General features: G+C 45.8%; 1 protein-coding gene across 1 annotated transcript in view; it reads left to right on the plus strand.

Moving 5' to 3' along the window:
- ADGRB1 (adhesion G protein-coupled receptor B1) overlaps positions 1 to 16,251 on the plus strand; it is a 279,184-nt gene that overhangs the window by 204,099 nt on the left and 58,834 nt on the right. The window contains exons 19-21 of the mRNA XM_024214406.2: positions 99 to 167; positions 7,094 to 7,196; positions 12,736 to 12,886. Of these exons, the coding sequence (XP_024070174.1) occupies positions 99 to 167; positions 7,094 to 7,196; positions 12,736 to 12,886 (323 nt within the window). The remainder of the gene's footprint in view (positions 1 to 98; positions 168 to 7,093; positions 7,197 to 12,735; positions 12,887 to 16,251) is intronic.

The following is a 16,251-nucleotide window of genomic DNA, read 5'->3' on the forward strand; positions in this document are numbered from 1 at the left end:
ATAAAGACTCCAAATTACAGAGAATGCACCACATTGCTTGGTAAACTGTCCCAATTGTCAGCTACTCTCACTGTTAATAATGTACACCTTATTTCCAGCCTGAATTTTTTAGCTTCCGATTCCACCCGCTGGGTCTTGGTATGCCTATGCCTGGGGAGTGAGTCGAGGTGAGTTTGAGGTGAATGTTGGGGCTAGTTTGTAGCAAGATTGGGCCTCAGTTTTATACTTAACCAGAGGCTGAATTTCCAAGCAAGCCAACTACAGGCAGGAGTTTCCAAGTGAGCCTGCGATTCAAGTTTGTCTAGGTTAAGAAGCCCTCTATGATCAGAAAGTTTCTCCCTATACTTACAAACTGGGATCAGATTGCCTCTTAAAGTCTGATAAGCTAAATGAATTGTGAGGTTCTTTAGTCTCTCACCGTAAGGCAGGTTTCCAGATCTCGAATCATTGTCGTGTCTCACCTCTGAACCTGCCCCATTGTTTCAACATCCTTTTTAACGTGCGGACACCAGAACAGGACACACTTGCAGTAGCAATCTCCCCCATGTTATATGCAGAGGTAATATCTCCTGCTCAACATTACTCTGTTTATTACAAATCCCAGGATCAGGTCAGCCCTTTTAGCCACGTTATCTCGTACAGACAACGGAGAGTGCTCAGAAGTGGGTCCAGCGGCATTATTCCTATGTCATTACTATCCAAGTCCAGGAACTCCGCAAACCTGGCCTTTTGCCAATGCGTGGGAAAGTAGCTCCTTGTTACAACAATGTTCTACCCACATGGTGTTCTGTGGAGAGCACTTACTGGAATTCAGCTGCTTTGTGGAGATTTAGCTGAGAATTTCCCATGCAGACTTTTGGACAAAGGCAGCTGGAGCATGTGTGTGTGTGTAGGCTCAGCTTGAAAACCAACCTGTTCTCATGAATAGAATCACCGAGGCTGATAATTTGGAAACATTCCCAGAGTTTTGCCCAACTAGAGTTTGCTTCTGTATGGGAAGGCAGAGAGAGGGGACAGGAATGGGAGCAAGAGGGAAGGGGGAGTTCAGGACTTTTGGAGAATGGGCCAGATACCCGAGAGAACATGCAACACTCCTCGGGTTCTCAGTCAAATCCTCAGAAGCTGTTTCCCCATACTGATACGTGCCAGGCTATCAATGAGAGTGGGTGGGAGCTTTTTGGCTCGAGTGACCAGTTCAGATACAGTCATACTGGCAGAACGTGGTTCCAAACTGAACATTGTTACTGTCTGATGGGCCGTTTGGTGACCTGTTGGTGGACTGAGTCCAGTTCCTGGTGGACAGATGGTGGCAACCCTCACTCAACCCTCCCCAAAGGGTGCATCACTCCCTTTGTTCACAGCCTTGATAGAGCAGCCAGTGACTTAATGGGCCATGGAAACTGAAGTACTTCCCCGTCCCCAGCAGTGGTTCCTCCTGGTCAGGCTTGGAGATGCAGCCTGCTTGTGGTCCGTGTGCTCTACATGTTCTGTGGGTAAAGAGAGGACTTCTCTGCCCAGAACAATCCATCCTGAGCCTTATATCTGTGCAGAATTCTCTCAAAAAACGCCCCACTAATGGGCAAAGTCAAGGAGAATAGACTGTAGGGAACATTCTGCCCTGGCTGGGGATGGGCCAGGTGATCTAATCCTCTTGCAAAGCTCTGATTGTTGTCACTCCTTTTCCTCGTCTTCTTGACCACTCAGGAGCATTCATGAATGTTCTAGTGTATTTTCCATCCCTGACCTCAATGTCGTGCAGCAACCCACTGAGCTGGAGTGACCTTTCCATACCACCACGATCAATGCTCTGTATTGATTAGCTCTCCCACTGCTTCTCTCGTCAGCCAGTCAACATGCAGAAAAGCCCAGGCCTCTGTGGTTTGCCGCTGATGGCTGCGTAAAAGCTACGTCCATGTCTTTCTGCAAGATATCAGCATGAGTTTGTCTCACCTCTTGCTCCTCGCAGCTGAGTGTAATTTTTGTGGCTGTCTGTGAACTGCCAAGGTGCTGCTGCCGCCTGTTGCACGCTTACCCTGCTTTAAATCCAGTTGTCTTCCCTTCACTAGAGGTGCTCAGATACTGCGGTGGGGGGTCATAGGAGATAGATAGAAAGTGTGGCTATGATGGAAGGAAGGAAGGAAGCAAGCAAGCAAGCAAGCATGGTTGTGTGGCTCTCCCTGCAGCTTGGAGAAGCTGGAGCTATGGTTCCCAACTGCCTCAATTCTGACGGGCCTTTGCCTCATCAGAAACACCCTGGAGTATCATGACGTGTGCTCTCCTGCGCGTTAGTGGGTGAATGCAGTAGCGTTTAACGTCGAGGAGAGGAATGCGCAGTGGCCCTCATGCAGTGGTGAGGGTGCTGTGCCGCAGCACCCTTTGGATGTGGTGTGTACGTAAGATAGGTAGAAGAGGGCAGGCCCCTAATGTCCCCTCATCTCAGTATTTTCAGAGTCCACAGAGAGTCAAGTGGAGTGCGGGCCAGAGGGGACGACCACTGCCTCATGGGTTATTCTAGGACGAGGGCAATGACGAAGGCACTGGGGCTTTGTTTCTGTAAGGATGAAGCTGTGGTAACCTGAGTACTGGAGTAAGGTAGAGATGGTCACTGCTAATGCAGAGCTCAATGGGCAGTACTTCATTCTAGATGAGCTGCTCATTCCATCACTAACCGTCAGCCAAGACTTGGTTGACTGCCTTGGGGAATGCAGGACAAATCTGCCTTTACCATAGGCAACTGGGCCTCATTGTCCATTGCCCTGTACCTTGTGCCGTCACTTACAATTGGTGCAGAATAGGTGTAATGGGAACAGGAGCATTTACAGCCAGTTTGCATTAGTGTAGATGATTGCGGGGTCTTGGGGAATCAGGGTCATTCTCTGTGGTAATGTCAGGCTGTGAAGTTGACAAGATGATTGTGAGGATGATAATAATAGTAATGGAAGACTTCTGTTCAAACAGACTGAATCCCCAAAAGCCCTGGACTGTGGGGACTCAAGAATCAGGATCACAATTTCCTGTCTTGAGCCCAAGGAAAAAAAGAGAGTTGACGTCGATTACCGTCATGCAGCACGTAATTTTTGATCCAAGGAATTTAAAGCACTTTGCCAATATTAAGCAACTCACGCAGTATCACTCCAATGGGAATGGAGCCCGGGAGACCTGTCTTCCTGCTCTGATCATTGTACATTGCCTCCCTAGCTGGAAAACCAAGAAAAGAGTATACTTATTCCTAAGCATATGCCACAGAAATAAGGGAGGTTCCCCCTTCCCCCCACCCCTCTTTCCCTTGGCTGTGAACATCCAGATAACTTCCCATCCAGAGCATGAATTTGTCCCCACTCCATGGTTTGCATTATCATTTGCTCTGTGTGTGCTCTTTACCGTGACTTAAAGCTCTGAGTTTTCCCATCTGTGCTTTCTCTCTCACCCTCCCCTGGGAATTTCAGAGATAACCCACCAGATGGCCATAGCTTCTCCCACTGCCCTCAGAAAACACATTGCCCTGTCCCGGGGAGACAGGAGAGGAAAAGGGTGCTGGGCAGCAGGGATTTGGGGAAGTGGAAAAGGACGGCTTTTCCAGAATACATGGCTTGCTGCTGCAGCATCTGCGTCACCCAATCTCACACTGCACAGGTGTTAGATTGCGTCTGCATGTGCGTGCTTAGTTTTAGCATCTGTTTTTGCTGCCACCGAGCAGCTTCCACTGGGCTTCTGGCCAGTGGAGAGCTTGACCCGTTTGCCCCCTATGTCTTATGGCTAATTTTTGTCAGACATAGGGAGACTCGGGCGTTCTTCCAGGATTGGTGCTTGACACTGGTAGGAAATGGTGGAGCCAAGACAATTGGCAGCATCCTCATTGGTCCTTGATGTCTACTGTTTCCAGGTGGAGTAGAGATTCCCAATTCTCCCGTCTAATCCCCCAGTCTATTCGCCTTCCTTCTCCCATGCCTATATCCCTACTGTCATGTAATTTACCTGGTCTCCCCCAGCTCTACAGTTCCCTCTTAGCCTTTGCAAGGGCTGAGATAATATTGAAAGCTAATTTTTTCCCCTACTATTACACACACCTTCTTGTCAGCTGTTGGAAATGGGCCATCCTGATTATCACTGCAAAAGTTTTTTTTCTCCTGCTGATAATAGCCCACCTTAATTGATTAGTCTCGTTATAGTTGGTATGACAACACCCATTTTTTCATGTTCTCTGTGTATGCATATCCTCCTACTGTATTTTCCACTGCATGCATCCGACGAAGTGGGTTTTAGCCCACGAAAGCTTATGGCCAAATAAATGTGTTAGTCTCTAAGGTGCCACAAGTACTCCTCGTTCTTTTTGCGGATACAGCCTAACACGGCTACCCCTCTGAAACCTGTGAAGGTTTTGTGACTGTTCAAACAATGTTTAACCTGGCAGACCGCAGCCAAGCCCTGGGGTATCTCATGCCTTCTGGACTGGCCAGTGTCCTGGGTTAAAAGTAGCTTCCAGGGGGCAATGTGTTGGGAGCAGTAAGGACTGTGGCTGCTAAGTGGAGGGACCAGATTGGAGCTTCTAGGCAAAGCCAGGCCAGACTCGCTTGCCGCCCCTTGCCAGGACCCCCCCCACCCCATATAGGCTCCTTGTTCCAGCATCCTCTGTGGCAAGGTACTGCCTCCTGCTTCCTGTGTGCAAGCAGCAGAGGGTTGGTGGTTCAGAGCTGGAATTTGTGGTGGTGATTTCTTGGCATGGAGCATATCTGTGCTGAAAGAGGGGGACTAGAGACTTCCAGAATATTTGCATTGAGACATAGGCCGGATTCACCTGTCAGTGAACCCAGCACCAGTGTGTGTCAACATTGGGCCTAGATTGGAACGGGGAGTCAGAGAGAGCCTGGGGACTGAGCTGAGGTGAATTTGAGGTGGATATTGGGGAAAGATTGGGCTCGGTTTTCAAGGGAAACTGAATTTCTGAGCAAGTTGACTGCAGGCTGGAGTTTCCAAGAGAGGCTTTACGGGGGGAGGATGCGTTTTGGGAAGAGCTGGCTGAGGGCCTAGTTTCAGTGAGAACTCGAGACCTGAGTCTCAGAGAAGTTTGGGCTGATTGCTGCTTTCAACATAAACCCAGCGACTCTCAGTGTCACAGTGGCACAGCTGGAGTTCCCGCTGAGCCTTTATATTTGCCTGAACGCAAAACGGAAAGGGAAGTAAAGTGGAGTTGAAGGATGCAGGCTGTGTACCAACAGCACATGGTCCCACTCAACACAGCCCGGGCACCTGGAGCACTGAGCGGCGAATGCTGCTTTGGCAGGGCCAGTAAGGAATCCAGAACTCCGTACACAAAGCCCAACATATTTACTGTTGCCCCAAATTAGTCACTGATATTAAATGACTAGGCAACATGCTGGAATACACACTTTAGAGAGAAATCCTGCTGTAACCTCCAGGGGACGCTAATAGATCTCACTCTCTAATTTGCATGGGCCTAAGGCCCTGTTTCTACTCAGGCAAACGCCCACCAATGTCAGTGGGAGTACTTGGATGAGTAAAGTGACTCATGCGTGCGAGCGTGGGACTGGGCCCTAAGTCGATTGCTGAGTAATGCAGTCACTTTCTTTTTGGTGCCTATTGTTTTCTTTTCTTTTCTTTTTATTAAGTGATTAAAAATGTACTGAGAAATCTCCCCCAAATAGTGAGCGAGTTTAATGAGATTGCATGCACGCAATTCAGGAGCAAGGCATAGCTGTGCAGTGCATTGATAATCAGAAAGGAGTAACGCCTTGAGGCCGGGAGGAGCTAGGGTATGTCTACACTACAGGATTAATCCGAATTTAGATAATTCGAATTTGGGAAACAGGTTGTATAAATTCGATTGTGCGCGGCCACACTAAGCACCTTAATTCGGTTTTAAACCACATTAATTCGGTGGTGTGCGGCCACACTACCCCATTAACTTAAACACAGTAATTCGGTGGTGTGCGTCCACACTAACCCTAATTCGAATTAACAAAATCGATTTAGGCTCTACTCCGTTCGTCGAGGTGGAGTACAGAAATCGATTTAAAGGGCCCTTTAATTCGAATTAACTGGCTCTGTAGTGTGGACGGGTGAAGGGTTAATTCGGATTAAGGCAGCTAAATCCGAATTAAAGTCCTAGTGTAGACCAGGCCCTAAAGTCAAGAGTTACTACTGTGGATTCCTAGAGTCCAGCGCCAAAGTCCTGACTCAGACACCTACATGACTGGCCTGTTTTTGAGGGCATTCGTGCCCCCCGACTCCTGTGGAAAGGGTATCAGCAGCACCTTTAGAAACCAATCAATGATTATTTTCTGTTTCAGGGACGCCTTGTCAGGTTAAGCAAAGGGGGGAAGTTGATTTTCAAGCAGTTTGTTGCGAAAATGCATTTATTTGTAATCTCCTTGTATAGCCTGCATGCCTGTGGCTCTGTGACTGATTTGGAAATCTTAGCACGTCTGCGTTGTTGTTTAAAGCTGCTTTTCAAGGCCCCTTTCACATCATTTGAACTGAAGAGAACTTTTAGCGCTTAGCAAGTTTCAGAAAAGGTTTCGACATTTATATGGATAAGAATAGCATCTGTACTGACAGTAGCTAGGAAAAAAATTACAGGGGCTTTCAATCGTTGTCCTTCAGGGCGCCAGCTGATCACTACCTGGGCTCAGGAAGAAACTTCATCCTCACGTAGTATAGTATTGTACAGTTGGGGTCCTGTGCTTTCCCCTAAAGCATCCAGCTTTTGCCACTGGCAGAGACTGAGTACGCCACTAATTTGTCAGCTCATACACTTCTAACATTTATATTCCTGTCTCATCTAGGAAGATAGCATTGTCTAGTGGCTAGAGCATTAGGCTGAGGCCTGAGGTCTATTCCTGACTCTGCCACTGACCTGCTGTGTGACCTTTTGGGCAAGTCCCTGTACCTCTTTGCCCTCCCCCCTCCTTTGTCTATGGAGATTATAAAATCTTTAGGGCAGGGACTATCTCTTACTAGGTATATATACAGTGCCTGGCACAATGGGGCCCTGATCTGGTTGCACCCTTTAGGTGCTACTGTAATACCAATTAAAATACAGTAGTCCCCCCCCCCTCCTCTTTTCTCTTTGCAGATACATCCGCTCAGAACGCTCTGTCATTCTCATCAACTTCTGCCTGTCCATCATTTCCTCCAATGCTCTCATTCTGATTGGACAAACCCAGACCCGGAATAAGGTAGGAGACAAATTTCCTGTTCTCTCCTTTAGCATTGAGATGATCTGTTCAGGCAGCTTTCCCTTTCCTCCCTCTTTGCCTCCCTCTGTTAATTAGCGACGTGTCAGAGACACCACTGAACGGCAGATTTCAATTTTCTCTCTTGATAATTTGGGAGCATCCTCAGGCCGTTCATGAAAAACCAATGTGATATTTTTGAATATCTGCCTTGAGTTAGCGGGCACATGGTGCAGCAAAGGAGCATGGTTGTTTATAAGACTTTAGCCATTTTACTTTCCAAAAACTCAAAAAGACAGATGGGGGCAGGGGGGAACCCCAGCAACTCAGCACTGTAAATGCTTTGCCCTTCTTGGCTGGCTTTCATCCTCGGAGCTCAAAGTATGTTGCAAGCGTGAAGAAAAAGAGCCTCACAACACCCTCTCTAGCGTAGGAAAGTGTCATGAGACTCATTGTACAGCTAAGGCCCAGGGGCCCAGCACCTCCTCGGTATTTAGATTTCAAATCAACGGGAGTCAGACACCTAAATACCTTGGAGAGACGAGCCTGAGAGCTTAAGTGATTTATCCAAGGTCACAGAGTGAGTCGGTGACAAAGTTGGAATACCCAGTTGCCCTGGTGTGCCCGCTAAAGTACACTCCTTCTCTGTATTATCAAGCAGGCTATCATACTGAGTCTGTTTGCCAGCCAAAGCACTTTAATTCTCCTATTAGCACCTTTTATAACCAACCAACCAACTCTTATCATCCATCGCTCTGAAGGCACTTTACAGAGGAGGCCACTGTACTGTATTATCCCTATTTTACAGCTCGGGAAACGAAGTCCTAAAGAGGGGAAGGGACTTCTCCAAAGTCACCTAGCAGGCTAGTGCCAGAGTCAGAACTAGAACCCAGGTCTCATAAGATCAATGCTAGCTATGCTGCCTCTTCTTGAAGCTTTATTACAGAGAAGTCCCAGGACTGAATGAGCAGTGGTGACTGACTAGCCTTTTGGTCCCTATAGAGGGACTTTCAGGTCAGCGCTAGGGCACGTCTGGAGGCTAGGGTGGAAGACATTTCCCTGCTGCTGCTGCCCAGGTCATACTTTCTGTGGGATAAAGAGGGATTCAGTCCCCAGGCCTGCAACTCCGGCTCCTCTCCCTAGTACGACGTGCGCTGCGAAAGTAGAGCAATGTGCATCGTGCATGGTCTGTTAAGTGGTAGAGTGGGGTGGGAGGGATGGAGAGAATGGCTTTGCAGGGGCTTTCACTGGGAACTTTAGCTGAAGCCAAGAGAGGTGTGTGCCAGGGCTATGAAAAACAGCATCTCTCCAAGTTCCTTCCCATTTAATAAACCTGGAGGACCACAGCTGTGGCTCCTCTTTGGCTCTGGTCGCTAAACAATCAACTTCATCCTGGAAAAAAAAATTGTCAACAATTTTGGCCGCTCCTGTGCCTTTCTTTGTTTCTGTCCCTCTTCGGTGGAAAGTTATGGTCTAGTTTGTCCTTTTGCTCCCCATTTTATGGGTGTCCCTCATCAGAGCCTTTAGTGGGGGATTCGGTGCGTCTGACTGTGATTGCAAGAGGCAGATTAGTTCTTTGCACATAAATATGCATGAAACCCCATAAATAGAAAGGTTATTCTTGGATTTCCGCTTAGCCGTCTAGTAAACAGTCTCCAGTAGGGAAGAGAGAAAGAAACTATGCAGAGAAAAGGTTGGGGCTCCATGGAGTCTAAATTAGGAATTTATAAAAGCTGAATTATTGATGATGGAGCTTCTGAAAATTTGGCAAGGGTTTGCAGCTCCATTTTCCCCCAAGGGTTTCTTTGGCATTGATTAGCTTCAATATTGTGAATTCGTCGTTCATTTCCACCTGTGGAAGCCCAAAGGCCAGAATCTGATTCTATTTGCAAAACGCTTCGAAGATGAAAGTGCTGGATAGGGGCTAAATAATTGTTAGGTAATACAAAAGGCATGAGCCCTGCATTATCCAGTCACACATTCATGTCTGTGAGTTTATTAATATATTGTAGGCACGATTATGTGGTATTAATTAGGACTCCATTAATAAAGAACGAAAGGAGGGTAATGTAATTAATGCAAATTGACATGGGTTTATGGAAAATAAATTCTGTCAAACTAACTTGATATCTTTTTTGATGAATTACAAGTTTGGTAGATACATTTAATAGTATTGACATAATATAGTTAGATTTCTGTTAAGCAGTTGACTTGGTACTGCATGATATTTTGATTAAAAAACTAGAATGATACAAAGTTAATATGGCACACATGAAATGGATTAAAAACCGAGGAACTGATAGGTCTCAAAATGTAATTATAAACAGGGAATTGTCATCGAGCAGGTGTGTTTCCAGTGGGGTGTCTCAAGCACTGGTTCGCGGCTCTATGCTATTTAACATCTTTATAAAGAAAACGTCAAATCATCACTGATAAAGTTTGCAGATGACACAAAAATTGGGGGAGTGGTGAATAATGAAGGGGACAAGTCACTGATTCATAATACATCTGTATTTGGCACTGGTGTGACCACTGCTGGAATCCTGTGTCCAGTTTTGGTGCCCATTGCTCAAGAAGGATGTTGGTAAATTGGAAAAGCAGCAAAGAGTCCTGTGGCACCTTATAGACTAACAGACGTATTGGAGCATGAGCTTTCGTGGGTGAATGCCCACTTGGTCGGATGCAGGTAAATTGGAGAGGATTCAGAGAAGAGCCACAAGAATGATTAAAGGAGTAGGAAACATGCTATATAGTGACAGTCTCAAAGAGCTCAATCTGTTTAGCTTGACAAAGAGAAGGTTAAGGGGTGACATGATCACAGTCTATCAGTATCTATATGTGGAACAAATATTTAATAATGGGCTTTTCAATCTAGCAGAGCAAGGTCTAACATGATCCAATGACTGGAATTTGAAGCTAGACAAATTCAGACTGGAAATAAAGCATCATTTTTTAACAGTGAGGATTATTAACCACTGGAAGAACGTACCAAGGGTGGTGGTGGATTCTCCATCACTGACAATTTTTAAATCAGGACTGGGCATTTTTCTAAAAGATCTGCTCTAGGAATTATTTTGGGGCAGTTCTCTGGCTTGTGTTACACATAAGGTCAGACTAGATGATCACAAAGGTCCCTTCTGGCCTTAAAGTCTATGAATCTATCTGTTGCAAAGGAAAAAAAAATCTTTTCTTCAAAAAGAGAAGTGTAAGAACCCTGTGTGGTCGAGTAGAACAGCTTGGTAAATTGGCTGGAGTAGCAGTCTCTCCTGTGAAAGTTGCTGGTTTGAACCCAGCATGGTGTAGCAATGGAAAAAAGTTCTTGCTATCTCGAGACTTCTTGATGAACAATGAGTATGTCTGCACCAGAGCTGGAAAGTGTAATTTCCAGCTTTGGTTGACTTACCTGCTATTTATAGCTTGCGTGCTCTAAATAGAAGTATAGCTAGCAAGGCATGGGCAGCTAGGGTGACCAGACAGCAAGTGTGAAAAATCGGGACAGGGGGTGAGGGGTAATGGGAGCCTATATAAGAAAAAGACCCAAAAATCAGGACTGTCCCTATAAAATCAGGACATCTGGTCACCCTGTAGGGCAGCGGGAGAGGTGCCCCAAGTATGATCCCATAGTCTCCCCAAAGAGGCTGAGGGCTGAATTGACCATAGAGAATCACATTCACTTTCTCATCCTTATACTTGGCCTTTCCATGGTAAGCTGGGGTGATGTAGCCATGAAGCAGTGTGGGAGAAGATTTTCCTTCAGCTCCCTATTTTGTAGATAAATGCAGGATTTCATTCTCACTGGAAGCATGAAATTCAGACCTGCTCAGCTCCTTACTATCTCCACTCTCCAGAGTTTTATATTAAGCTCTGATAAAGGTCAAAGTGCCTGGAAAATCTAATGCGCCTCTTTGGGATGCTGGAACATCTGAAAGCAAAACACCATCCTCTCGCCCAGACAAACTGTTGGCCAGGATGGCAAAATCATGCTGGCATAAGGTGAAATCAGGAACATGGAGCATTTGTAGAACTGGCCAGAAAATAGTGACTTTCTTATGGGAATCATTTGAAATTTTTTCTTGAAAATGTTTAGTCAACTTTTTGAATTTTTGAAAATTTCACCCAGATCTACAAGCTGGTTTGAAAAAAAAAAAAAAAAAAGAAGCCAGGGACCAGGACCCCGTTGTGCTTGGCGCTGTACATACAAAGAACAAAAATATGACCTTTGCTGCAAAAAGTTTAAAATCTTGCATGCAGCTTCTGATGGCCTCAGATCAAACCACTTTATCCATTGAAATCAATCTGATCAGATCCTGATAATAGTTACACTACACATGATCGCTTCTGTGTGTAAAGGACATTGGTGGGTGAAGAAAAAGGAAGGTTCGCTGATCACACACAGCAATACATTTGTTTCCAGCTCTATTCTCGCCTTTTTTCCACAAAGAGAAACTCTTTGCCACCTATTTTAAAACCCTTGTGACTGCACTGAATGCTATAAGCAAGTTTGTCACCTAGATTCTGGTCTCTGCCACTGCTTCTCCTTGGGTACTACTAAATATATTGCCTTCATCTCATTCTTGAATTCGAATCGTAGGGCCAGAGTCTCAGCTGGTGCAACATGAGCATCGCTCTGTCAAAGTTAATGGTGCTACACCAATTTATACCAGCTGAAGTTCCAGCCCAGAGGAATGAGAGATGGAGAAGGCCTTTTCAGTTATCCAGTCCATCTCCCTGCTAGTGCGGGGTTATTCCCTGTAGCACATTTTCTAGTATTTTCCCCAGTCTAACTTTAACTATCTTTAGCTTCTTCCTGGTCCCTTGGGAGACTGCTCTCACTATTATGAAATTTCTCCCAATAATCCTTCCAAAATTACCTTTTCTTAGTGCCATCCCATTACTCCTCGTTATACCCTTTAGGACAATTCCTCTCCTCCTTGTAGACACTCCACAGTCATCATTCTCCCCAGCTCTACATGATCCATTCACTCAGTCTGTAAGTAACAATCCTGGACTGGCTGGGATATGGGCTAAATAGCCTTTTCCAGATCTCACCTCTGTGATTTTGCTGTCAGTAATATGGCATGTATGGCTCTTTGGGTAGAGAAGGTTCCATGCCATTTTAATGTCTGAGCGGATCTATCCTATACCTGAAGATAGATACATAAATACTTTTAAAATCTGACCCCAAGCATTTTTGGCCACTTAGAAAATAAATCATAATCCTGATCCCACTGAAGTTAAGGACAAAAATCCCGTTGACTTGGATAGGACAAGAATTTCCCCCCCTGGGATGCACTTGGGCTCCAATTCAGCAAAACTCTTGTGCACGTGCCTAACTTTAAGCATATGCTCAAGTCCCAGTGACTTCAATGGGATGCTTAAAGTTTAAGCACATGCTTCAGTGGTTTGCTGAATCAGGACCTTGAAGGTGAGGTGCATCTTTTCATTGTCTGACTCCTGCAAGCTTCCCTCTAGAATGCGGTTTGGAAACTGTTCCCCTTCCCTGCTGCTAATCTCACCTGTATCCCTTTCCTCCCATCTCCAGGTGATATGCACACTGGTGGCGGCTTTCCTGCATTTCTTCTTCCTCTCCTCTTTCTGTTGGGTGCTGACAGAGGCCTGGCAATCCTACATGGCTGTGACGGGCAGGTTACGGAACCGCATCATTCGCAAGCGCTTCTTGTGTCTCGGATGGGGTGAGAATTATGGGTCTGTGACTCAACAGCATACAGGAATCTAGGGTTTGCTGGGGGATTGGATCTCTTTCTCCACCTTCCCTTCTCCCTGCGTTTTCCTCGTCTTCCCTCTCTGTCTCATTCTCCCTCCAGGCCCTTCATATTCTCTCTCACCCTCTTTCTCCCTCCTAGTGAAACGAGCTCTGTAATTCTGTCTCCATGGCAGCAGGGTTTTCCATAGGCAAATCAACTATTAGGCTGGTGCAGATGTTTGCAGCTAATTTTTCTCCCTTTGTCTTTCCCGTATGTTTAATTTATTAGCCTTAAATGAGGCATTTTGTCGTAAAAATCAAAGGCAATCATGTGGCGTGGGCTTTCAAAGATGTCACAAGCTGGAATTCGGAAAGAACAACATCACAAAAAGTTTGTCCAAAAGCGAGTGAAACACACACACACACACAGACACACAGAAAACATTGCACTGTACTAGTGACTCATTTTACTACTGAAGTCAAACACTTTCCCCCAGGCAGGATATTTTTGATGCTTATAAAAGGACTTGGTGTGATACAGACTGACGTTTCAACAAGCAGCCTAACGCCAGCATCTCAACTCCTGGAGTAAGCAGATTCTCCGGCCACATGATCAATCTTGCAACTGACCTCCTTTTGTCTGACCTGGCTAACGTGACCTGGGCTCTTAGCTCTGATCCCCTTAGCTCCTGGGATTTCCTAATGATATAGTTGTGAATAGAATATACCCCACAAGCTAAAGGGAGTAGTCTAAACCTACCAATGTCAAGGTGTTAAGATTAGAAGCAGACCATTTAAGGCCAAATTCTGCCCTTGGATGCACTCTTGCAATACCCATTGGCCAGGAATGGAAACCATACATATGTGCAAAAGCAGAATCTCAGTTGTACTATTTGACAATATTTAAATAGCCCTCCCAGTGTGTTTCTGTACATCCATTAACACTACTGCACCTCGGTAAGTAAGGCTGGGTTCTGCTTGTCATTGAAAGGAGGGATTGAGGTGCATCTTCCTCAGATTTACAGAGCAGCTTCAGTGCGGAAAGCGTGAGTTTTCAATTAAATCTGTTACTGAGTTTATGAACTAAAATAGTTAAACACGGGACCTTTAAAAATAAATATTGTGTGTGTGTGTGTGTGCACGCGCGCACATATGCAGACACACACACACACACACTATTTTATTACTCAAACCAGATGAGGGACATTGAATGAATTTAAGTAATCAGGGGGCGGTTTCATTGTAATTAATAAACACTGGGGCACTTGACTATTTTAGATACCAGAGAGTTTTGGGCAAACAACTTTCACAAGCTGCATTCATTTACAATGACAATAGGTGTCATTCCACCTACTGCTGCCATGCAGCCACCTCTGGGCTAGATCACATTAGCTGACGAACAGTGCATAGTAACAATTCACAACAGATTAGGACAAGAAGTGAAGAAGAATGCCATGTCCCATTGATGCAGCAGGGAATTTTAGGTGTGTAGAAGGTAGGTAGACTTGGGTCACAACCCTGGGACAAATAACACCTATACTGAAACAAAAACATATCTTTAAAAGCATAATTTCAAATAATTTACACTTCTGGCTCCAGGAGCAGTTGATTTCTCATAGCCATTTTCTTTTTCCGTTGGATTTCTGAATTGCTATTTTAAATTCCTTGCCAGATTCTCTGCTGGTGTCAACTAGTGCAGCTCCACTGACTTCAATGAAGCTGCATCAGTTTCTACCAGTAGTAAGTTTGGTCCTCTGCTTTCTTGTTGTTTCTCACTTGGATTTACACCTGCTGCTCATCCAGAAAAAAGAGCCATAGGACTTTTAGCAACCACTAAGGGCTAAGACCACTTAGGACATGGAGGGATGAATTGCTCCCAGAAAACAATTTCTTCATCACATTTATCCCTTTTTAATACTGACAACTTGTTTGTGACCGTATTGTAATTTCCACTGTTATCCATCAAACGTTTGATGCTATCACAGTTCAGCCTCTGGGCTGTTCATTTCAAGTATTGCTTTGAGTATTTGATAGTGCAGTATGCACGTTGAGCTTATTCATTGGATGTGCTGGTCACAGGCTACGATTATCTGGCCTGATTGGATGAGCAAAGCTCTTAGAGTCAATTTTTTGGCATAAACATTTGGAATTAGGCAGCTAAGATTTAGTGGCCAAGAATTGTAGGGAAAAAGAGACAAGAGAAGAAGGAGGGGAAAGTAGGGAAGTCTTTCCAAGCCACTCGTATGTTTACACGGGATCAGGCAAGTCTGGTGGAATGCACCTGGAGATGTCAGGTGGGAACAGAAACCCATGATCGTGTGGCTGCTCCTAGAATCTCCCCATCTCAAACATTAAGACACTATGCCTGCAGACTGGTTGGCCTACAGACTGGTTGCTCACCCGGATATCTGATGATTCTTAAAGTGATTTGCATCCCTGGAGGCTACACATGACCGCTGTGGATAGCCATCAGCAGGGTCAGTGGATACCTGCCAAAACTGTAACACTTTTTCCATCGCCTGATGTGAACCCTGTTGCACAAGTATGGGGGCTTCGTCAGAGCAGAGCTAATCCTTGTTCGCTAGTGAGCCCACTGATTCCTAATGGGATTTGCCCGTCTTTAGCACTTAGATGGCTTACTTCACGATGTCACAAGGAGCAGGGCTATAAAAAGCCGCATGGAGACCTCTCTAACTGTACAGGCAGATGTTACTATCTGGTATTCAGGCATTTTCGCTGGAGAAAGGGAGGGCCAGGCAGGGCAGAGTGAACCAGAAAGTCACCCTGGTCTCCTTCATAGCTCCTTGAGTAGCTTATTGCTGGAGGAACTGGAAGGATCAGGAGGCTGTTAATGGGATACAGAGCCTGTCACCTCTGTGTTACTGGTTCAATCTGTGCCTGGGTATGTAATGACCTAACCTGTTACCACCCCAGAGCTGTTCAGTGCTCTCTATGAAATCAAATCGGCATCTCAGGCTGGTTCTGAGGGACCAGGCCTGCACGTCACAATAACCAGCTTGCTCTATCTGCCCTCACACTTGGGGCAGCCTCAGCAGAGAGGGCGAGAAAGTGGTGCCAGGTCAGGAGGGAAGCACCTTGGCGTGGGGATGCGTGCACCGTGGCTGCCCGCATTGCACTTGCTCTGTGAATATCAGCGGAGGGCATCATCAGCCTCTAGCGCTGTCAATGCAGCATCACTCACCAGCCCTATGTGGCTTGGTGCATGTGTCACATGAGCAACACAGCTTTCCTGCCAGAAACCTGCCCTCCACTAGCCAGGGTCGTTACAGAATGTCTCCAGCGAGGGGTGTCATCCTTCCCCTCCCCTCTTCCCCTCAGAGACATTGGAAGAGA

Source organism: Terrapene carolina, unplaced genomic scaffold (assembly GCF_002925995.2).
Source record: "Terrapene carolina triunguis isolate 2854851 unplaced genomic scaffold, T_m_triunguis-2.0 Scaffold58, whole genome shotgun sequence".
NCBI lineage: Eukaryota > Metazoa > Chordata > Testudines > Emydidae > Terrapene > Terrapene triunguis.